Genomic DNA, 23,433 nt, shown 5'->3' on the forward strand with positions numbered 1-23,433 from the left:
AGGAAGGGAAGGAAAGAAGGAGAGAAATATCAATGTATGGTTGCCTCTCATGAGTCCCCTGCTGGGAACTGGCCTGCAACCCAGGCATGTGCCCTGACTGGGAATTGAACCACGATCATGTGGTTCGCAGGCCCGCGCTCAGTCCACTGAGCTACACCAGCCAGGGCTTTCCTCATAATTTTTGAATGGTGTTCTTCCAGCAACTATTTCATAAATACTGCATCCCATTGCAAACTAGTCCACAGGAGAGGAGTAACTCACTTTTCTCATTAGGATTTCAGGAGCCATTTAACCCTTGGTTCCAGCCTGTAACACCCAAACAAAAAACAAAGCAAAACAAAAAAGCACTAAAGTGGGTATAACAGATGTTGCTGATTGTCTATCCAAAACCCATTTGAAAAAACATTTTATTTATTTATTTTTAGAGAGGGGAAGGGAGGAAGAAAGAGAGGGAGAGAAATAGCAATGTGTGGTTGCCTCTTGTGCTCTACTGACTGGGGACCTGGCTCACAATCCAGGTATGTGCCCTGACTGGGAATCAAACTGGCAACCCTTTGGTCCACAGGCCAACACTCAATCCACTGAGCTACACAAGCCAGGGTTGAAGACCCATTCTTAATCATTTTTAAATGTAAGTTCAAGAGAATTAAGTATACTCACACCACTGTGCAATGAATCTCCAGAACTTTTTTCATCTTGCAAAACTGAAACTCTAGTACCCACTGAACGATAATTCCCTAGCCTCTGGTAACCACCACACTACTTTCTGTCTCTATGAATTGGACTACTCTGGGGACCTTATATAACTGGAATCAAGCAGTATTTGTCTTCTTTTGTAACTGTGTGTGATTTTAATCCATTCAATTATTCAACAAATTTTTAATGAATACCTACAACATATTTGTAATGATTGAGTGTATGTTTACATTATAATACTCAAAACTAAGCTGCGTTTGGTTAAAGTATAATGTATAACTTCTACAGCAATTAAACATGCAAATGAGGAGCCCTGGCCCGGTAGCTGAGTTGGTTCGAGTGTTGTTCTAATACGTCATGGTTGCTGGTTTGATCCCTGGTCAGGGCACGTAAGTGCAATAACAAAGTGATGTTTCTCTGTCTCTCTCAAATCAGTAAATAAAAATTAAAAACGCAAACCAAGAACAGCTTAAAATGACAAGTTTACATTAGTACATGAAAATGATGATATAACTTATTGACAGAATTGCGAGAAGAAAAAATGTAATCTGTAAAGTGACCACACTTCCAGGAGAGCAGTAAGCTTTAGAGCAATAGAAAATCAGACGCGTCAGCAATTCCTGTCCTTTAACCAGGTTCCTTAGCTGTGGAGTATGGACCTGAAAGAAATGACTCAGAAGAGAAGAGGGATTTGTTTCAGGGTGTTCTGAGCCCCATCATTCACAATGGGCACGAGCTAGAAGTACCCGCAGTGCCCGTCAGTAAGGACAACCGGCCAAAGTCTAGTGCTGATACGAAGAAATGTATGTACATAATGGGCTTCACATGCTGACTATGAATGTACATTTCAGTACGCGAAAAAGGTTGGAAAGTGTTTTAGCTATTCCTTATGGGATTTTTCTAATTGCTTAAGTATATTTTATGTGCTTTAGAAACATTTAATTTCTAGTAATTTTTACATGGATAGCAAGAAAAAATAGTTAAATGGCCCCAGCACTAATGAGGAGCAATTGGCTTGTGCAAGAAACTGCTGGAAGCGACCGGGGCTTGACAGGCTACTCATGGGCACGGTGCGGCTGTTTCCACAGGAGCAGCGTGTGTCATGTGTGACTTGGGCGACCGTGTACTCCAGTTTGCCCGAGACAGTCCCAGTTTACATCTCTTGTCATGGCGTCTTGTCTAGTTTTGCATTTGCCCAGACTAAAGGGTGTTATTGCAGGCTACTCCGAGGCCCAGGCTATACTTCACTCATCTTTGTATCCCGAACCGGCTACTTACCGCCTCACTGGGTGCATGCCCAGCAAGGCGTTTGTCAGGTACACAGCAGTGAAGGTGCTAACTAGATGTCTTGCGTTCACTATGGAGCTGTGCCCTGCAGGGTTCTAGGGATACCAAGACCTGTAAGGCTTGGATCCCGCCCTGGAGCACAAACAGGCTGGGAGAGACAGACAGGGTGAAAGGCAAATTCAATCCCGTTGGGTAGATGCCATAATGGGAACAAATGTAAAGAAGGACGGAGGATGTGTGTGTGTGTGTGTAGGTACTTCACTGAAGAGCGACACCTGAGCCAAATCATGAGGGAACAATGTGTCACTGAGGGGCATATACAAGAGATGAAGCCAGGAAGAATGAGGTGCTCGGGGAACTTTAAGAAATTTGGCATTTCTGGAATGTAAGATCTGTGGGATGCACTGGTAGGAGGAGGGACTGGAGGGGAGATGTGGGCGTGTCTGGGAAACGTTTATAAGCCAAGGTAGCAAAAGGCCATTCCCGGTTTCCCTTTTTCCTTGCATCCTGCTATCACGGAGGCCAGAAGGCTAAGTGGGCCGCCTCCCAGTGTTCTTTGCACCTAAGGTGGTCACGTGATGTGAGCAAGGTGAAGGTGCTGAGAGTTGGGGCGAAGGGGGCGGGGAGCTCCTGTGGAATTATGTATGAGATGTGATGAGCTAATGGACCGGCTGGGGGCTGGAGAGCAGATGTGAACTGGGACTGTGCCAGGCGAACTGGAGTACCCCGTCGCCCAAATCACACACGCCACACGCTGCTCCTGCGCCCCTGCCCGCTCCCACGGCCCCAGGATGCCCTAGCCCTTGTCTCGTTTCTATTTCACTATGAATCTCTAAGAGATAAAGTCTCTTTAAAAACTCCAAAAACCAAGCACAAAAACCAAATGCCATTATCTCACTTAAAAATAACAATAATTCTTTAATATTATCAGATATCTGGACATGTTAACACTTTCCCTAATTGTCCTATAAATTTGCTCTCTGAAGTTTGTTTAAATTTAGATGAAAAGATGATTTATACAATGTGATTGATTGCTATGTCTCTTAAATATCTATGAATACATGCCCTTCCTTCGTCTGTGACGACCCCCTAAAACTTTTTAATGGAAAAAACTGTCCAAACTGTAGAGTTTGCCCCAGTTGGGTTTTGCTGACTGCATCTCTGTGGTACATTTAACTTGCTTCTTTTTTTCTCTGTTTCTTGGACATTAATAGACCTAGAGGCTGAATTTTTCTACTGACTTCTTGATTTCTGCAGGTGTGATGTGTTTATTAACATATAATTAATATAAATTAATGTGCACAGATCTCATTCAGTGAAATAAACTTTGACAATTGAGCACGCCCATACACATGCCACCAAAACAAGAACTGGCCCATTTTCATCTGGAATGGCCACCCCCACCCCCCACCCCGTCCCCTCTCCAGTCTATTCTCCTCCCACTGCCCGCTTAGCCCCCTTCGGGTTCCTGTCCCCAAAGATGAGGCTTGTTCGTTCTTGGATTTTGTAGGAATGGAATTGAATGTTTCGTACATTTTTGTGTCTGCCTCCTTTGTTTTTATTTTAATTTATTTTAATTTTTTAAATATTTTTAAAATTTATTTATCTTTAGAGGGGAAGGGAAGGAGAGAGGGAGAGAAATATCAATGTATGGTTGCCTCTCATGGATCCCCTGCCGGGAACCAGCCTACAACCCAGGCATGTGCCCTGACTAGGAATTGAATCGCGATTGTCTGGTTCACAGGCCCATGCTCAATCCACTGAGCTACACCAGCCAGGGCTGCCTCCTTTTTTTTTAGATAATGTTTTTGAGATTTATGTGTGTTGTTCTGCAAACATCAGTTTTTTTAAATTTCTATATATCTTTGTTGTTTTTTCTGAACGTTCCTTATTTTAGAACACATATTGTTTCATGGATGTGATATCTTCTCTTAAATCTCAAATGGTCTCTCCTACCTTCTGTGTTGTTTCTATTTTCTACAAGTTTTTTTCTTCTGTTTTTTTGCATTGTCTTTCATTTTAGAGAGTTTTTGAAATGACAAGTGAACTTTGACTATCTATTTGTTCGCATGTATGAGTGAACAACTAAAAAGTTGAGATACAGCTGGTTGGTGGGTGGGCTTCACCATAGGGTGACCCTGCCGGGCCATTTCAATGGGGACCTCACCTGGGAGTCTCCATCAACCTTTTTTGTTAGAATGTCCAGCTTCCTTATGCAGACCCTCAGGTACCGCTCCGGAGATGGGTCAGCCTGCTTACCCCGGTGCTGGGGGCCGAGGTGGGGAAGGGGCTAAAGGTTTCCCCATATGTAGTATTTCACGGACCTCAGCGCTCAGTTGAATATATGCTGCTACCCAGCCTCTCTCTGGTTCAGTCTACTCTGCTGGGCTGGGAAGGGCTCAGAGAAAGACCGGAAACAACATCCACCTGCAGTTCAGGTACTTCAGGCTCTGGCGATCAGTGCGTTCTGCTCCACAACATCCACTGTGACCTTACTCCGCGTGTGTCCCGCTTCCCGTGAAGAGATTCCAGAGGTGACTCCAAGGACTAAAATCACTGATCAGAACACTGGATAAACATCTGCTCAGCAGAAGCTGTAAGGTGAAAGCAGAGAACTTGCCTTGTCTCAAAAAAAGAACTGTGAGTCACGCTGGGAGAACAGTTGGAAATAACAACGGATAATCCTTACTGAGTGCTTATTATGTGCTAAGTATTTTCTCAAGTGATTTACATGAATTTCTTGTTTAAGCTTCATAATAATCTTATGAGGTGGAGACCATTTTATCCCCCATTTTTCAGGGTAGAAAACTGAACCATGAAGAGGTTAAATCTTGTTCAAGGTCACCCACCCCAGACTCACACCCAGGCCTGCACTCTGACCCACTGCATTGCACTGCCTCCACAGAAGCAGGGGAAGGGGCTTTTTCTCACCCCTCCACGTCCCCTTCAGGATTCATTCTTTTCCCTTTAGAGACCCCTCCTTCTCTCTCCCCATTTGCCATGTACTAAGCGCACACCTTGGTCCATTCTTGTTTAAGCCGCTTCCCTTCCCCTTTTCCCAACAAATTCTCTATTCTTTGCTTGTGTCTCTGCCCATCAGAGGCTGGCTGGGCTGCTCACACTGAAGGCTGCTGGGAGGCAAGGGTGGGTGGTGCTCTGGGAACACAGCGCTCACTCCCTCCCCGAGGAAGTGAATGAAGAATTGGCCTCCATCTTTACAGCACAATAGCCTGCTGGGGTAGTGGAAAAAGCACGAGACAGCCGAGTAGCCTGAGATACATTCCAAATAATTTTCAGGGCTAAATTTACCTCTTGGCCCCAAAGACAGAAAGTGTCATGGTGAAATTTTGAAGGGCACCACCTCCCTGAAGAGTGGAGGCATTTCACAGAGGAGAAGAATGGAATTAGAGGCGCACGCCAGAGTCTCAGCACCCAAATTCCATCGCAGCCTCCAGCTGAAAAAATTAATTGCCTGGCCTTTATGCCATTTATCATCTGCATGCGAACTCCCCCCTCAGAACGGGGTGGGAGGAGAGAATGGGCCGAGCAGCATGGGGCAGGGGCCGACCGGGCTGACCTCTCTGGCTTAGTTTAACTCCTGCAGTTACAAAGGGCCCCCGCACGTCGATCTCTGCGCCATCAGAACAGTTGCTTTCAGTTCTTGTGACCAGATGGCCATTGCCAGGGCTGGAGAGATCACCCACGTGTCAGCAGCAACAGAACTCTCAGTGGAGTTTTTTGTGTGTGGTTTGTATTTTTTCTTTTGCTTCATTTCGTTTTGCTTTTGTTTTTATAGTGCCCTTTGGCACACTCGTACAGTCAGCACCTGGTCAGGCAAAACAAAGCATGCCCAGCATCGCAGGGCCTCAAGCATCAGACCTCACAGGGTGTGGATCCCTGCAGCTGTCCTCTTCCCTACTGCCCCCTCCCATGCTGGGCACAGCAAAATGTCCATCTACTACAGTCATTGCACGTGGATTGTTTAGTTCCATCAGGGCCACCTGTTACCTACAGATGCCCAGGCTTCGAGGAAGGTGGACACCCTAATGGGGCATTCAGGGCCAGAGCAGTCTGCTGGGACCTGTGCAGACACCGTCTACATTGCTCTTGCTGTTGGGTGCTGGTTTCCACTGATCTATAGCTGTTGTTACACCCATCCCTGCGCAACAGGGGAGGAGTGGCAGGGCCCAGGCTGGGTGGATTCTGCATTCAGGGCAGTCCCAGCAGTGACTGTGACCTCAGAGATGATGAGAACAGGGAGGGGCCTTTCAGTGGGTCTGAGAGAGCACACTTCACATCTTAATAGTTTTACACATCCATAAAAGAGAGTGCGTGTGCACCTGCATGCACATGAAGGTTCTTCAAGGTCAAAGTCAGGAGTAAATCTCCAGCTTCCACTGAATCTGAAAAGTTGGCAACCTTAAAGTCCATCATTAGAAGAAATACCAGTGTTGTGCCCCTGGTGTGGCCAGACCAGGCTGTGTTTGATGACTAGGTGGGGAGAAACACAGAGAAGGCAGCTCTCTGCGTTTCCAGGCGGCTGTGGCCCCCGGCGCAGGCCCAACAAACTGGCCAGTGGAGCAAGAAACCACCCGCGGATGTCTCTCCCCCCTCGCTCATCACAAACCAGATCCACTCGACAGCACAATCCAAACAGAAGAGGGAATCAGAATGTACATCTTTTGTTTGCCGTGGCAGGAGAACTGTTGAGCAGAGGAAAAAAACAAGCTGAGCTTAGCGCTATCAGCTGTTTCCTGGGGCTCGCTCCTTCCTTCCTCCGAGGGGGGCCTGGCCGCTTTGTTCTCGTTCCCAGCTGCTCCTCTGCGCCTTTAAGCGGTGGCCTTTGCAGACCTCGGAGGAATGCGGCCCGAGACCCCAGGGGACTTAGTTCCGAGGCCCCGCCCCCGTGCTGGGCCCCAGGCTACAACCTCCAGAGTGTTGGCCTGCTCACCGGGGGCCCGTTTTGCTCCTCGCCTGCCCACGGGTCTCTGACTGCCTGCCACTTTCTGACGGGGGAACAGGAGCCTCACCAGAGGTGGCTTCCTGCTCTTTCTGACACTCCTGGGAGGACACAGTTTCAGAGAGCCCCCGCGGGGGACCCCAAAGTGGGGTCCCTGCAATAATGGTTTGTGAGCTATAAAACCTGGTGTCAGTCTGCTGTAGTTCAGATCCCAGCTTTACCAGGTATTAGCTGGTCACCTGGGGCTGGTTACTCAGTTTGAGTCTCCCAGTCTTTTACCTCATAGGACTGTGATGAAGATGAAAGAGATAAGGCACACACATGGGGGTGCTTTCCAAAAGCCTGATGCAACAGGCCCTCGGTAGGTTAGCGCGATGGTCATCAAGACAGGGATTTGGTTGACTGGGGCAGGGCAGCTGTGCAAGAAGAAAAATCCAGAAGCCTCTAAGACACCATTGGATTGAAAGATGGGCCTGGCACATATTCAGAGATCAATACAGTAGTTGTGATTCTTCCACTAGAGTGTGTTCTTTGGTGGTTTCATGTTCTGTGAACCTATCCAGCAGCAAACCGAGGCGTGTTTTCCATGGTGCCTTCAGGATGCTCAAAATAAAACCACAAGTGAAGTTCCACGTGGCTGTGAGCGAGCAAGACAACTGCGTGTGCCTGCTCAGTTCCACCTGGAGGTGAGCTGCACCCTCGCCCACTGCCCACCGGGTGCAGCCTGGTCTCCTGCTGGCTCCCAGTGCCTCCCAGAGAACAAACCATGGCCACCACAAAGGTCACCTGAGCAGCTGTGGTGCCATCAGGTGAGGAGGAAACAATGCAACATTGGGATTGTGACAGAAGGGGCCACTTGGCTTCTTGTTGAATAATCAGAACAGTCATTTCCTGATTGTCTTCCAAGAGGCTGGCCCTCTGCTAGGCATTTACCTACCTTGTTTCTCGGCCTTCTCATCCAGCCTGAGAAGCAGGCTGTCTTAACCAGGCTCAGAGAAGAGGCATGTCTTTCTGTGGTCATGTGCATGGCTATGGTCAGCTGATGTGGCATTTAGAAGAAAGCACTTTGTCATGACATGTGGACCATTGGCTGGCCGTCAGCCCACACTGTCCCTGTGGTCAGGTGACCCCCATGAGGGGTCAGCCTGTGCATCTGTACACAGCAGCCATAGTAAGTGGCAGACTCATTGGCACACTCATGCTCCTCCCATCTCATGATCCTGCAGACTATATTTCATCAGCTGCACTTGACCTGAATGGATGCTCTGAGGTTCCAATGCGTGTCTACATCAAGTTAGATGATGCAGCAACCTTTTGGTCCCTGGATTGCATCATGTTGCATGACAGCGCCCTCCAGGGGCACCTGCAGGCCTCCTGGCTGTCTCCTCACCTCCACAGATCACTAGGCAATGTGCTGACCCACCCACTTCCCAGAGCCTCTGCTTCGCCTCCCTCTGTCCTTCCAAAGCTGATTTATCACTTCCAAACCTGAAACCCTTAGTGGCTCCCAACACCCTTGCCATGGGGTTCAAATGGCCTTGTCTGACTCCTCCCGCCTCCTAGGGTCCGGCATCTCTAGCTGTGCCCTGTCACCCCTCACATCCTTCAATTCCATACTCTACACAGACCCAGAGCCACTCCGTTCTGTGAATGAACTCACACTCTTGCTTCATGACTTTACCTTGGCCAGGGTTCTAGCTGTGGCACCGTGCACACGGGATCACCCTTTGGGCAACAGCGCTGTGCCAGGCTTTGTGAGACACTGGCAGCTCCCCTGGCCCCCACCCACTAGTTGCCAGTAGCAACTCTCCAGTTATGACGATCAAAACTGTCTCCAGACATTGCACACATCCCCTGGGTGCCTATATCGCCCTCAGCTGAGGACCACTGCCTGTGCTGATCCCTTTGCCTGCCTAGTTTCTGTTTGCCTTGTAAGTGGTTGTCATTTCCTCCTGGAAGCCCTTCCTGACCTCATGTCCCCACGCCAGGCTTGGTGCCCTCCTACACACCCAACTGGGACAGCCCTGACCACACTGCATTGTCACTGCCCTTTTCCTTGTGGGTCTCTTCCCCGTCCTGGGGCTTTGTGAAGGCCAGCCTTTGTTTGCTTGGTTCCCTGTTGTACTCAGGGTCCAGCGAAGTCTGTACCTGCAACAAAGTCTCACCCAATAAATCATCCTGGACACCCCTCTTTCGCTTACCCCATATCCAAGGCATCACCGAGGCCTGTTCGTGCTGAAGTCCCCTCCCAAGTTACCCATGATCTCTGGCTCCGCCACCACCTCTGTGGGCTGAGCTGTCATCATGTGTCACCTGGATGACAAGTGACCACAGCCCACCTGAATCCCCCCTGATCTGCTCTCATTTCTGATGAAGTAATTTTTTCAAAACAGAATTCTGAGCCCTGGCTGGTGTAGCTCAGTGGATTGAGTGCAGGCTGTGAACCAAAGGGTCACTGGTTCGATTCCCAGTCAGGGCACATGCCTGGGTTGTGGGCCAGATCCCCAGTGGGGGCCATGTGAGAGGCAACCACAGATTGATGTTTCTCTCCCTCTCTTTTTCTTTCCCTTCTCCTTTCTCTCTCTAAAATAAAAATAAAATTAAAAAAAAAAAAAGAACAGAATTCTGAGCATGTTGCCCCTTTGGCTAAATCTTCCAAAGGCTAGTGCTCTTACGCAAAACCCCGCACTTTACGTGGCCCATAATGCCAGATTTGGTGTGGCCCCCACAACACCTCTCCAGCTTCATTTGAACCACATTTCTTCTTGCTTTGTGCCTTTCCTGTTCTGTCTTCCTCTCATTTCCCCCAGAGCAAAGGGTGCTTTGTGCAGGCTATTCCCACTGCCTGACACGCTCTGTCCAGATTCCCTCTTTAGGCTCCTGCCTGCCACTCTGCAGCTGCTGGGACCAGGACCAGCTAGTGCAGTAGAACAGGGCCTTGTGCTCCAAGGAAGCCCTGTGCTATGGTTTAATGATGTTCAACCACAGGAAGCTTTATTGATTAAACAATGTCTGGATAAATTCACACATGGGCAAGTGGTAGTGGGGTGGGGTGGCTGTGGCTATTTTCGTAGCTGGTCCTGTGGCCTCTTGGAGCCATGTCTGGGGTGCCCAGCACTTAGACCAGCGGTTTGACCAGCTCTGCCTTGTGCACGGGCTGTAGGACATCTCTGCAGGGCTTGAGCTCAGTCAGAGCCACCTTGATATCTGCGTTGACATCGTGCTTGCTCAGGGGCCCCTCGTGCAGCTCCTCTGGGGACCCCACCAGCAGCATTTGTAGGAAGTCCGTGAAAAACTCACGGTGGTCTTCCCCTGTGGCCAGTCTGCAGGTGCAGAGCAAGGTGAGGTCTACCAGCAGGATGGTGCCGTTCCCCTGCATGGGAGACAGCAGAGGTTTTGAAGGCTGTCTTGACAAATTTTTGAATTTGTATTTTGTAAGTTAAATCCAGTGAGACAATGGAGTATGTGCCCAGGTCTTGGAGCCTCGGCTTACACATGTACAATCCTGTCGCCTGTCACCTTCCCGCCTCCCAGAGATGGGTTCTTGTCTGTTTGTGCTCCAGTCTCTGCTCAGTAACTGGTGCTACCCTCTGTCTCCAGCAGGGGCCTGAAGCTGGCTGCAGGGAGGGCTGGGGTCAGCTGACTGCTCCCTCGGGTCCAGCTGTGGGGTGGGGCTCTGGGTGTCCATGAGGGTCACCACTCATGCCTCATGTATCTCTGAGCCTAAAAGAGTGTGACATTGAATAGCAATTTAAAAAAAAAACCATGACTGTTTGAAAGATTGAACACGCAAGAGAACAGAAAGCTTTTTCCTGGTGTCTGAACAAGGGGCCCCACATTTTCATTTTGCCACGAGCCCCAAAATTTATGTAACCATCCCCGGGTCCACTGACTGCTGATGGCTCACAGCTGCGCCACACCCTGGGAATTGCCCTCTGCAGCAGGGAACTGCCTTGCGCAAGTTTCCCTCATTGTGGCTGCTGGCCAAGGTCCCTGACTGGCTCACGGAGGGATACAAAAGCCTGAACCCCACCTTGATTTGGGACAAGTCTGAGAGCCATTGCGATTCCAGAGCCTGCTGAAGGGCGGCCTCACTGTGGGTCAGCTTCCCCCTTTGCCCAGTCATGCCTTCCTCATGCACGTATCTCATGGAAGTGCACCCTCATACATCTCCCACATGTCAATCTGTCTCAAAGTTCATTTCCAGGAAACCTAGCCTAAGCCACCATACACCTGCTTTGGAGAGTGAATTCTTATCTACTTCCCAATATCAAGTAAGTTGTATTTCCCTGTGGGTAACTCTGATCCTCACACGTTAAATCAAGTCCTCCTCAGAGAGCCCCAGGTACCGCGTGTTCCCAGCATTCATCCTAATCTAATTCTACTTCATTCGAATGATTTTGCATTCTACCTCCCTTACTGAATTCTAAGCTCCATGTAGGCAGAAAATCCTGTTCATTTTTAGCTTATCATTTTAGTCCTCATGTTTAATACAGTCTTGGGAAATGCTTGATAAATATATGTTGAATGATTGATTGAGTGAATGAATGAATAAATGAATGCCTTTTCCATGGAGGAATGTTAAAAAATAATTTTAAGACTGCTGTGAAGATTTTTGAATGCCCTTAATAGTGGTAAATACTTTGAGAAAGGACTTGAAGTTTTTGTAGTGGTCAAAAGCTACTAGCAACTAAATGATGACAGTGGTTATGATTTGGGTAAAGACCCATGTGTGACAAGGAGGTACCAGCATGCCTCTCCTGTGTGTCTCTCAAACTGTTACTCAGAAGTAAATTTCAAAAAAAAAAGAGCATTTTAGAGCAGCGGCAGGATTGTCATGATGTGCGTAGGTGTTGACCTCCGATGAAACCCATCCAGCAATCTTTTAAAGACCACTTATTCAGCATGTTTCTGGGATTGTGTTCAGTATAATAGAGGCTTCAAAATAAATATAATGATGCCTGGCCTCTGTCACCCACTATCCTTCTGCATGTGGGGAGCTGGCCAGAGGCTTCAAGGCAGGACAAGGCGACCCACAGGAGCAAGCTTTTGGGCCATTATTCTACTTCGTTCCTGTTCCTGTTCTTAGTCCTCAGGACTCACATTCCCTAGAATCTGAAGGTCACTGTTCTCCGCATGGAAGCTGAGTGAGTCTGAAAAGGCCCAGCAGGAGTCCCGCTGCCCAATTTTCCTGTTGTATTTTCCTGGCATCTCTAAGAAGCAATATGAATTTGTTTTATCGTGTGCACATGGATGTCAACTGAGAACAGGCAGGGGCGCTTATCACGTGTATTTGTATTACGAGTGAATTTAGGCAGTGCCTGGGGCCGTGTTTGATGATATTGTGCCTATGTCTGGGAGTGCAGTGCTGAGACTTAGTCACATGGCTCCGTGTGCAGGTGGGGTGCTCGTCTTCCGAAGTCTGGACTCTGTCAGTGGTTCAGCTAGGCTTGTGGTTGGTGTCCGTATCAGACCAGACTAGGGAAGATACGCGCTTACTCTGAGTTTTCCTCAGGGAAGAGTCTTTTGCGGAGTTAAAAACCATAGGCCACGTCTGCCCTGTGCAGAAACTGAACAAGGTGGAGTCAAAACAGTAAGTGCTCTTGAATCCGACATAACTGGTTCCTATCATGTCCTAGTGATGTGACTTTGGATAGGTAGCTTAACCTCTCTGAGTCTCAATTTCTCCATCTGTGCAATGGAGCTGAAACTAGTTCCTACCTTATAAAAGCTTTTATGAAGGATCTAGATCCCATTACTCCTTGATTAAGAGGTCAGAAAGCTTTTGAACTTTTTTTATTAAAGATTTTTATTTACTTATGTTTAGGGGGGGAGAGAAGGAGAGAGGGAGAGAAATATCAATGTATGGTTGCCTCTCATGCATTCCCTGCTGGGGAACTGGCCTGCAACCCAGGCATGTGCCCTGACTGGGAATCGAACCGCGATACTCTGGTTCGCACACCTGTGCTCAATCCACTGAGCTACACCAGCCAGGGCATGAACTTTTTAAACACTGAGGTAACAGCAATTATTAGAGGCATTCACTGTTCTTGCCTCACTGATGTTCGTTTCCCATTCTCTTCCATCCTGATTTTCCGCTGCAGAATGCATTCCTGTGCTGAGTTCACAAGATTTAGAGAGGACAGACCTCCCTGGCTCCTGGGAACAGCAGTGCTCTCACCCTGGTCAGTGGACTTGGGTGTGGATGAGCACGTGACATGAGCTATCCACTGAGAGTCTTCCCTGGGAACTGTGAAGGAACTGTTTGTGAAGAGGTGTTTTCTTCCCACAGCGTTGCTCAGCCGGCAGGACGGCAGGACGTGTGTGGTGCCGCTGGGGGCCTGCATGGGAGGGGACCTGCCTGAGAGTGAGTGAGGGCGACACCGAGGAGATCAGAGCTGGGGAACGGAGGGCGTGATTTCCAGAGACGCTGCTCAGACGCCTGGGGAGCAGGCCAGGCCTCTGGGCTTCTTAGTTATGCAAACCACTGGTTTCATTTTCTTAAGTAACTTTTTTTGTCCCATAATGACTGAGTCCAGGAAATCATAGTAACTTCCATATATTGATCTTTTGTGTTTACAAGTCGTGTCCTCCAAATAATCCAAAGACTCTCTCATGGACTCATAGAGATTTAAGATGTCCCAGGACCTGCCTGAGTTGGCGGACACAGGGAATCAATGACACTGCTGGGACCTAGGCCAGTGCTCTTCAGCATCCCTGCCTCTCCTCTCGTGTCGGTCTTTCCAAACTCGTGCAGAGTCACCCTGTGCCTTTCCTCCCCTGAAATGCCTCCTTTAGTCACCACATTCCAGGGGTAGGTCTGGTACTTTCTTGTCCCCTCCACCGACAGCAGCCATGTTTTAGGAGAAGTAAGTACAGACGTGGATGTTGATGGGAGCTAGTGAGAGGCCAGGAGGCAGAGAATGCCGACCTAAGGTTAGTAACGGCCCAGGGAGCGCCCTCAGCCCGCCTGACCTCGTGCTGGATCATTACAGCGACTCTTCATGGGCCCCCTTCCTCTCGAGCCCAGACTCTTTCTCTTTCAATTTATCTTATGAAGCATCAGAGTCATCTTCCTAAAGAATCACTCTGCTCATGCCACTTTCCTGTTGAAAACTCTTTTTTTAAAAAGATTTTATTTATTTATCTTTAGAGGGGAAGGGAAGGAGAGAAATATCAATGTATAGTTGCCTCTCATGTGTCCCCTGCTTGGAACTGGCCTGCAACCCAGGCATGTGCCCTGACTAGGAATTGAATCGCGATTGTCTGGTTCACAGGCCCATGCTCAATCCACTGAGCTACACCAGCCAGGGCTCCTGTTGAAAACTCTTAATGGCTTCCTACTGCCTACATAACAATGTCCAAAGTGCTTCGGTTAGTGTCCCCACAGTCACCTGAAAAGACCTGTGCCCTTGCAGGGAGACCCCACTTCTACCTGGGGAAGACTTACCCACTTGGAAGAATAACATCCAGAGTTTCAAATTCTGTGTTGTAAGTTCTGATGGCAGGGTCTTTGGAGCCCTGTCGGGAGGGAAAACACTGTCCCTTTAACAATGTTCAGTGCTTTGCTATCTTCTCCAATAATTCTGATGTGGCCATAAAACTTTTTTTCCCTGGGCTACCTTCCTTTATTAATGGTTTTATGAGTTTTCTAGATTCCTGTGTCACGAATGACCACAGACTTAGTCATGTAAAACAACACCCATTGACTAGCTCACAGTTCTATGAAGTTTGGGCACGGCACGGTGGGGTTCTTTGGTCAGGATCTCACAAGGCCAAAGTCAGGAGGTCAGGTGGGCTGCATTTGCATCTGGAGCTCAGGATCCTGAATAGGTCAGGCCACCTGAATAGTTTCTCTTTTGAATCACTCAGAGTCAACTGATTAGTAACCGTAATCACATCTTCAAAACCCCTTTTGCCTTATAATGTAATAAAAACACGGGAGTGATGTTTTATATGAATTCACAGGTCCTGCCCACACTCGAGAGGAGGATATTATACAAGGGCAAGGGTCACAGAGGTAATTGCACTGTTACTACAGCATTGTAACAGTTAGTCTTTTCTTTTTAAAGGTTTATTTTATTCTCATTTAAGAGGGAAGAGAAGGAAGAGAGGGAGAGAGTCATTGATATGAGAGAGAAACACCAATTCGCTGTCCCCTGTATGTGGGGACTGAGCCTGAAACCTGGGCATGTGCCCTGACCAGGAATCGAACCACTGACTTTTCAGTTATAGGACAACACTCTGACCAATGGAGCCACGCCAGCCAGGGCATACTAGTTATTCTTTAGTTTTAATCCCTGTGTGAGCAAATAGCTGAGTGTGATTTCCCAACCCTGTCAGTATTTTTTCCCCTAGGCGTTGGTGCAACAGATGCCATCAGCTCGTCCACCCCTAACCTCACTCCTCTTCTCCCTCTGCATCCTCTGCAGCAGAGGTTGGAAAATGAAGAACTCCATTTCCCAGGCTCCCTTGCAGCTGGAGGTGAACGTGTGGCATGGGGCTGGCCAATGGGATGTAAGCAAAAGTCTGTGGACATCGCTTCTTTCTTCCTCTTTCTTCCATCCTGGAATGTGGACTAGATGTTTGGAGTTGCAAAAGCCATCTTGTAACAAGGAGGAAAGGGCCAGGAGATTTTTACAGAGACCTTGGCCCTGGACCGTTGAGAATCTGGTGTTCTGTTACATGTAGCAGAAAGCAACCCTAACTCACACAAGACTAAGCGAGGAGCTGAAAGAAGAGAATCTAGTGAAGACTCCGACGCCACCACGACTGAACATTTCTGGAAGAACTGCTCAGAGCCAGAGCAGATGCCAACCTTTGTCATAACGCTCACTGTAGTTCTCCATATAGTATTGTGTCATTAAAAGAATGCGAGTGGTCACAGAAGCCCTGCAGGTGTGTCATCTTTCATTTCTTCTGTGAAGTGTAACATCATGGCCTTCAGGTTCACTTGGGGCCCAGTTACAGGTGGGAGAGACGCAGTGCATAGGAAACAGAGTGCCTTTCCTTCGCTATGCGGAGGGGGGCTTTCCTTTCTTCTGTCTTTTGACGGCTTCCAATCTTGCTCTCTCTTTTACCCCACCCCTCTTGATGGTCCCCTAGGCTTTGGAGGCAGGCCTGAGGCCTGGGACATAAAACTTCTTAGATGGGGCGAGTAGTCTAAACCCTGAAGTTTGGTCTCACGGGCAGAGAACGACTCAGGAAAGGCAAAGGGCCAGCAGTCTCGAGGCAGTGAACTTCTCTACCAAGTGCATCCATTACAGTAGGTGATATCAAGGAGGCACAGAAAGTTTCCTGCCGGTTCCAAAGGAGCTGGAGCTGGACACAGGCCCCACTAAAGGAACTGGCCTTCAATATTCTCTTGGCCCCAGAACAGAACTGGAGGAAGATGGAGAAAAAATTTCTAACAGAGAGAGAGAGAGAGAGAGAGAGAGATGAAGCTATGTATCTCCTAAATCTCCAGCAAGGTGAAGATACGTCACCTTAGCATGATCACTCAGATTTGGGACACTCAGAAGTAACATTTCTACTGTGCCTAACTGACAATACAAATTCAAACCCCTGGAGTAATGCACGTGGGTTTTTTCTTGCACAGACAGACACGGGTTCATGACATTCCCATTTCCCTAACAAGGTCTCAAGGAAAACACCCTGCCCCCTCCCCGCCCACATGGGAGATAGCATTACCGAAGTCTCCATTCCATTCCACTTCTTCCTTGGTTTCTCCCCTAGCATGCACTCCCTTCCCTCCTCACAGAACCAGCACGGTCTCTCCTGATTCTTGCCTCAGCCTCTGTAACTGCTCCACTCTCCCCGCTGTAAAGCCCATCCTCCTCCGTGTCCCCCTCCAGCAACCAGCCTCCCTCCTTCCTCAGTGTTGCTCTCTTCTTCCAGGTCATTCCAACCTGCACAGTCTGAGTCTAGACCTTGAGAAATGCTCTGTGGTTTCTTAAGTGCCAAATCCCACAGACTGTGTGATCTCCACACCGTTCAACAGTGTTGACCAGGCTCTTTTCAGAAGTCCTCTCCTCCTCTGGCTCCCGTGGCAGAGGCTGCCTCTGGTGCCTGCTGCTTCCTGAGCCACAATGATGCCAGGTCCCGGTGTGGAGCAACACAGCACCAGACCTGCAGGCCTCAATGTCCAGGACACCTCCACCCGCCCGTCACAGAGGAGCCTCGTGTGCAATACCACCACAATCAAACCTGGCAGCTTCCGCACCGTTCACTTCTTCTGGCCACTGGAACTAGAGACCCTCACCGCCACTCTCCTCGGGGTCCCGCCCAGTCTCTTTCCAACAGCTCCGATTCACTCCCACCCCTTCAGTCCCACTGGCTAAAGCAGGCCCCCATCAACCCTTCCTGGTCCATGACATTAGGATCCTAACTTCTCTGCCTCTTATCTACCTTTCAAATTGGTTACTTAATTATTTTTTAATATGTTTATTGATTTTAGAGAGAATGGAAGGTGGGGTGGCAAGAGAGGGTGACAGAAACATTGATTGGTTGTCTCCCATAAGTACCCTGATTAGGAATTAAACTGACAGCCTAGTATGTGCCCTGACCCAGAATCGAACACCCAGCCTCTTGGTGCATGGGACTATGCTCCAGCCCTTACACACCTGCAAGGGCTCACATTGGTCTTTTAAACATGCAAGTAGACTTATGTCATTTCCCTTCTTAAACCCTTTCAACAGCTCTTTGCTCCCCACAGGAAAGCATTCTAGCACCCTTGCACGATCTGAGCCCGACACGTCTCCTCACAGCCCCTCACCTCACAGCCCGGTGCAATCACCTGCAGTTCCCTGACTGGCCATGGTTCTCCTTACCTCCTTGCCTGGCTGTTCTCTCTTTCTTGTAAACTGGAAGCTGTGCAAAAACAAAGTGTTAAGTGAGTATTTAAGAATGTGCCCTGGGCCCTGTCTTCCTGGGGAAGCTCGCACCTGCAGGCACAGAAACTCAGTGGTAAAAGGCCTATCAGAATTCTGGAAATTTTGTATTGCTGACTTAACAAAATTGCTTAATTACATATAACTCCCTTTGCAACCAAAGAATTCTCTACAAGCCACTTTGAATGAAATTGATTAAAATAAACATCAGGGACCTTTGTTCTCTTCTATATTTCTTCATTTCAAATTTCACCTGTATCCAATGGGAAACATTCCCCATTCCACACTCAACAGGCGAGGACGTATTTAATTTAACATTGCTAAGAGTTTGGGGTTTCTTCTTTTTCTTTGTCTTATGCTGTTAAAGTTGACCTGCAAGGATCCTAGGATTTTAAGGTCCAGCCCCTTCATTTTGTAGTCTATTGACTTAGGGACACGGCACCAGGAAGTGGTCATCGGTGGAACAAACCCAGGCTCCGACTGTGGGTTTGGTACAGACCACCTCCAAGTCACTAAAAAGGCTCCTCTGGGCTTCCAGAGTCCAGAGTGCTGACCACTACACTATGGAACCTCCCCTTGGCTTCCAGTTGAGAGGAGAGCTAAGTAGCCCCCCGAATAAGCAGTTAGGCTAATCCTCTTATACCCCTCCACTTAAGGCAAGATGACACCATAAGTGCTTTAGAAAAATGGAAATAGGAAGAATTGAGTTCAAGGCTGTTTGCCCTGGGACTAGAACAACCCTCTCCTCTCCAACCCTGTGTCCCACCCTAGGGGCAGGTGGAGAGCTACTTACCCTCTGGGTGACAGGCCAGCTCCAGACTGGACAGCCTGGATTGCCAAGGTCATCTAGAAGCACATTCTCAGGCTTCAGGTCTCAGCAGACAATGCTGAGAGAGTGCGGTGCAGCAGCCCACAGGTCATCTGGGCCCAGGAGAGGGCCACCCTGCTCATGGCCATGCCTCGTGTGACCACACTGTAGATGTGGAACTTGAGGTCTCCCCCCTTCGCCAGGCTCCTGACCAGGCAGGGATGAGACTTGCTCCCGAAGGTACAGCCCAGAGAGGCAGTGAAAGGCCTGCTGGTCCTCTCCAAGATTTTCTCTTCTGAGAGAGCCATTTCCTCACCATTTTTCTCCTTCAGCCTCTGCTTGTCCAGTTTCTTACAGGCATACATCTTACTAGTGGTTTTCAGCTGGCCAGCTTTAAGGAGAGGCCACCTTAAAGGAGAGAGAGAAAGGGAGAGGAAGAGGTAGAAGGGAAAGTACTGGGGCCGGGAGGTGGGGAGGGTGAGCTGGCAGGGGGAGGGGTGCACATCAGCCAAAGTGAAGACAGTGGGCTTCTGAAAAATTTGGCAAGAAAGAGTTGGGACCACAGTTAGGTACTACTTCTTTCCCACCAGGTGCGCTATACTGAAAAAATGGAAAATAATAAGTGTTGGCGAGGATAGGAAGACATTGGAACCCTTGTGCATTGCTGGTGGGAATGCACAATGTGAAAGAGTTCGGTGTTTCTTCAAAAAGTTAAGCACATGACCCAGCAATTCCGCTCCTAGACATACACGAGAGAGAAGTGAAAATCGGTATCCAAATACACACTTGTGTGTGGAGGCTCACAGTGGTGCTGTTCACAGTAGCCAGGAGGTAGAAACAACTCAAGTGTCCATCACAGGGGAATGGGTACTTGAGTGTGGTACACCCATTCAATAGCATATCGTTCAGCCCTGAAAAAGGAATGGTGCAGTCGGCAACATGAACAAACTCTGAAAATTGTGCCCAGTGAAAGAAGCCAGACACAAAAGGTCATGTGTCGTGTGGCTCCACTTTCAGGAAACGTCAGACTAGGCAAGTCCACAGAGGCAGAAAGCTGGCCGGCAGTTGCCAGGGCCAGGGAGGAGGGGGATGGCGAGTACTTGTTAATGGGTACAGGGTGATGGAATTATCTCGTAACTAGATAGAGGTGAAGATTATACAACATTGTAATGAACTAAATGCTTTTGAATTGCACACTTTAAAAGGTTAATCTTTAATTTTACGTTATGGGACTTTACCTCAAAAATGGTTCATGGTAATGTTATGTGAATTTTACCTCAAGACTTTTTCTACTTAAAAAAAGAAAGCTGAGCGCAGCAGTGGTGCAAAGTGAATTCCCAGCCGTAGACGAGGGTGTTCTCGGGTACCTGTAGCTTTTCTCAAATCACCTGTTACCACCTTCGAGCGGGAAGAGAGCTCCCCCGTCACACTTCGCTAACATCCTCCACATGTCCAGGCATTTCAGTGGTTCCTGGTTGGACCCCAAGATAAAGATTCTTTGGCCAGTTCCACATTTTATTTGTCTTTTGTATGCCGTTCTCATTTTACTTCACAGGGTGGGGAGAAAGAAGAGGTGAGAGCAAGTTGGGAATTCTCTATAGGTGGCACTGAAATTAGTTTTGAGGAAGTTCCCTAGAATCAAAAGAGAAAAGGCAAAAAAATGAAACAAAACTCTTTATCCTTCAATTCCCCACCTGGCTGTTCCGAGACACTTACGCCCCCAAAATCACCTTTCCCTAGCACGGTGAAGAACTTGTTTGCCGCCGGCTGTGTCTCAAAGCCTTTCCATGGCAGAAACTTGCTGTAGAACAGGCTGCTCAGGAAATCCCAGGAGGGCTGGTCCTGCAAGAAGGCCACGGCCTCAGCCTTGGCCAGTGTCACCAGGGCTGCTCACTCTTCCTCAGTGGTGGCTGCTTGGTACCTGGTGGCCAGACTTGGGCTGAGGAGGGGGTGTGGGTGTCCCTTAGCCCCACCAGTGCCCACCAGCACCTGCAGCATGCTGCCCTAGGGGGACACTACCAGCTACCAGCTACCAGCCAGCTCAAGGGAAGCTTCCCTTCCTCGCCAGCTACCAGCTCTGCACCTGCTCAAGAAAGGCCGTAGCCTCTTGGGACGGGGACCCAGTGGCTAGGAAGTCCTGGAAGAAGTGGTGGCCAATGGGTTGCTGCTCGCACAGGCTGTCGAAGTTGGGGGGCACCGCTCTGCCGCCCGGGCAGCATCAGGCTCCTGCAGCGTCACTGCCGCTCCATGCTGTGGCACTCTGAGGGCTTCCGGGCCTGCCGGTAGGCCGTGTGGGCGATCGGGTGTCCAGGGCCCCCATGTCCACCGTGGCTGGGGTGCCAGCTGGCTGGTTTCTGCTCCAAGGTTCAGTAATTCCCAGGGGATTTGCAGAAGGGCGTCTGGCCTGCAGCTGGGACTGGTGGGGGAGGAGGGTAAGCAGAAAGAGGTTTCTTTCAGAAGAAGCTTTGCTGGCTGTGTATAGCTGATCAGGGAAGGGCACACCACAGGTCACCTCCTGTCCCCCAAGGGGGCAGCAGGACAGCTCCACACACACAGCTACCTGCTCCCTGAGCACACAGCTACCAGTTTCCAAAGGAAGGGCGTGGGCATGAGGTGGTGTGCTTCGTGGTGCTGAAGGCAGTTTTAAACTGTCCTCATCGTACACATTTCCTAGCAGACTCAGGCTCTGCACGCCCCCAGCCATGGCAGGCCAGGAAGAGGAGCTGGGAGAAGGTGGAGAGGTCTTCTTCCTGGTTCCTAGCAGCCTGAGGCAGAGCAGCTCACCAAAGAGGATGCTCTGAACTCAGGGTCCCGAGACCTGTCCCAGGAGGTGCTTGGGGACCCAAGTTGTGGCCGTCATAGTGGGCTGTGGCTCTCCCGCAGCCCCGCCCCACACTCTGAGTGGTCTGCCGAGATTGTCCAGCCATGGCTTTCTTAGCTCTTAAGGGTCTGTGACCTAAAGTACCAGGTTAAAAAGGGAGCCTCCCCTTAACCCCAGATGTCCCATGAAGGGACCCAGCATTTCCTTACTGTGGATCTAAAGGAAAAATCCTTTGCCGACAGAAATCCTGACCTCCCTTAAAAGCCACACCAAGAATAGACAGAGGAAAATTTTACTTGGAGGCCACGTGAACTGTTTTAATAGGGACCTATTAAAAGTTTCTTGTTTTATCATAAATTAAGTTTACAAATATTGAAACGTAAGATCCATAATCTGGCATAACACAAACACCCTCCTCTCTAAGCAAGACTCTAATTGTTTTAACGGTGACTACATACTGGTAAATGGAGAATACACTTCTGAAAAAGCAGAAAAAGCACACCACTCCACACGCGTGGTCGAGACTGTTCCCAGGGCACAATCTAAACGTGAAGAAACCTTGTGTTGAGACCCAGAGCAGCAAAGTTTCAGGGTGGCCCCCTGACAGCTCTGCCTACACTCCCTCCCAAAGCTGGGAAGCTTCCCTCCACCGAGATCACTCAGAGCCACCCCAGACCACGACCTCACAAAGGACAGAAACTGGTTTAGACAGAGATCAGGCTAAGAACCTCTGCTCCAAAAATAACACTTGTGCCCTACAGGGAAAGTATACTCAGGCCTTTTCTTCACAAAGAAAGGCTAAGGCAGCTTGAAAACAAAGTCATTCAGTGTTATGCCAGAGTGTTTGAAGGAGGAGAGAGGGACACAGAGAGAGTGGGGGTGGGGGGAAGCTGGTCAGTCTTTTTGCAAACAAACAACCTCTAGCACACGCTCTGTCAAAACATCGAGGTGGCCGCCTCGGTCTGTGCGGCACAGCCTGCGGACCGTCCCCCAGAGCAGATACACACTTGGCCTCAGCTACCAAGAATTATGTAATGAACTCGTGGTGGGTGCCCTTTGGCTTTGCACCGCTGTGCTAGAGACCGTCGCCCCAACGGTGGGGCCGAGTGCTCTGCGCGGCGACCACTGCTCGGAACCATGCCAGGTGCTCTGAGACCCACGCGGGGAACACTGCTCCTTTTTTTGTTCTTCACGTGTCATCCCAAGTCCGTATTTCCAAGTAGTTGAAAAAAATCAGTCTTAGAATTCTCCTGAGGAGGAAATGCCTTCTCCCAGCTTTCTGTTTTTTATTCATCACACGAGGATGTGTTTACTGATTTTAGAGAGGAAGGGAGAAGGAGAGAGAGAGAAACATTGACGTGAGAAACATCAATCGGTTGCCTCCCATATGCGACTTGACTGGGGATCAAACTTGCCACATTTTGAGATGACAGTCCAAGCAACCCAGCTCCCCAGCCAGGGCCTCAGGGTTCTGATGAATTCAACGGTCGTCCAACAGAGCAGAACTCGGAGAAAATGGGAGAACTGTCATCACATAGGTATTTAACCTTGCCACTGAAAACAGTATCCTTTCCACTGATGGATATTTAGGCTACGAACTGCTTGATCCCACTCACACGAGTATTTTCTTTTACCCCAGTCCTGCTCAACGGACACGTGGAAAACCCCATATGGAATTCAAGACTTTCTAGTAGCCACATGAAAAAGGTGAACAGAAGTAAGTGAAATTACCTTTAACAATATATCTTATTTCACCCAATACATGCAAAATATTATTATTTCCACATGTAATTGATGTAAAAGTTGCTAATGGGATATTTTACACCTTTTTTAATGTCCGGAGTTTTCAGAACCCTCTTTGTACTTTACCCTGACCACTAACCCCAGTTCAGACCAGCCACATTTCAGGTGCTCAAGTAGTCACCTGTGGCCAGTGCACCTTATTAAACAGCACACACTTAACCCTTCTTTT

At 48.9% G+C, this 23,433-nt stretch overlaps 2 protein-coding genes across 2 annotated transcripts in view; both read right to left on the reverse strand.

The window, feature by feature from the left end:
• Positions 1-21,344, reverse strand: part of GRK7 (G protein-coupled receptor kinase 7) — a 28,080-nt gene extending 6,736 nt beyond the window's left edge. Inside the window, 7 exon segments of the mRNA XM_037051790.1 lie at positions 148-306; positions 18,626-18,732; positions 18,735-19,031; positions 20,353-20,639; positions 20,674-20,841; positions 20,843-20,942; positions 20,945-21,344. Coding sequence (XP_036907685.1) covers positions 148-306; positions 18,626-18,732; positions 18,735-19,031; positions 20,353-20,639; positions 20,674-20,841; positions 20,843-20,942; positions 20,945-21,344 — 1,518 coding nt within the window.
• On the reverse strand, positions 10,062-10,322 carry LOC118990992 (secretoglobin family 1C member 2-like). The gene has a single exon (XM_037051863.1). It carries the CDS (start codon positions 10,320-10,322, stop codon positions 10,062-10,064), a length of 261 nt encoding a protein of 86 aa, XP_036907758.1.
• Positions 21,345-23,433: the final 2,089 nt, after the last annotated feature.

The sequence above is a fragment of the Sturnira hondurensis genome, unplaced genomic scaffold (genome assembly GCF_014824575.4).
Source record: "Sturnira hondurensis isolate 20B ecotype Veracruz unplaced genomic scaffold, ASM1482457v3 Scaffold0000867, whole genome shotgun sequence".
NCBI classification, from domain to species: Eukaryota; Metazoa; Chordata; class Mammalia; order Chiroptera; family Phyllostomidae; genus Sturnira; species Sturnira hondurensis.

Bases quoted from the DNA above. Each gene is read 5' to 3' on its own strand.
- LOC118990992 (XM_037051863.1), bottom strand. From the start codon at position 10,322: ATGCAGGGGAACGGCACCATCCTGCTGGTAGACCTCACCTTGCTCTGC.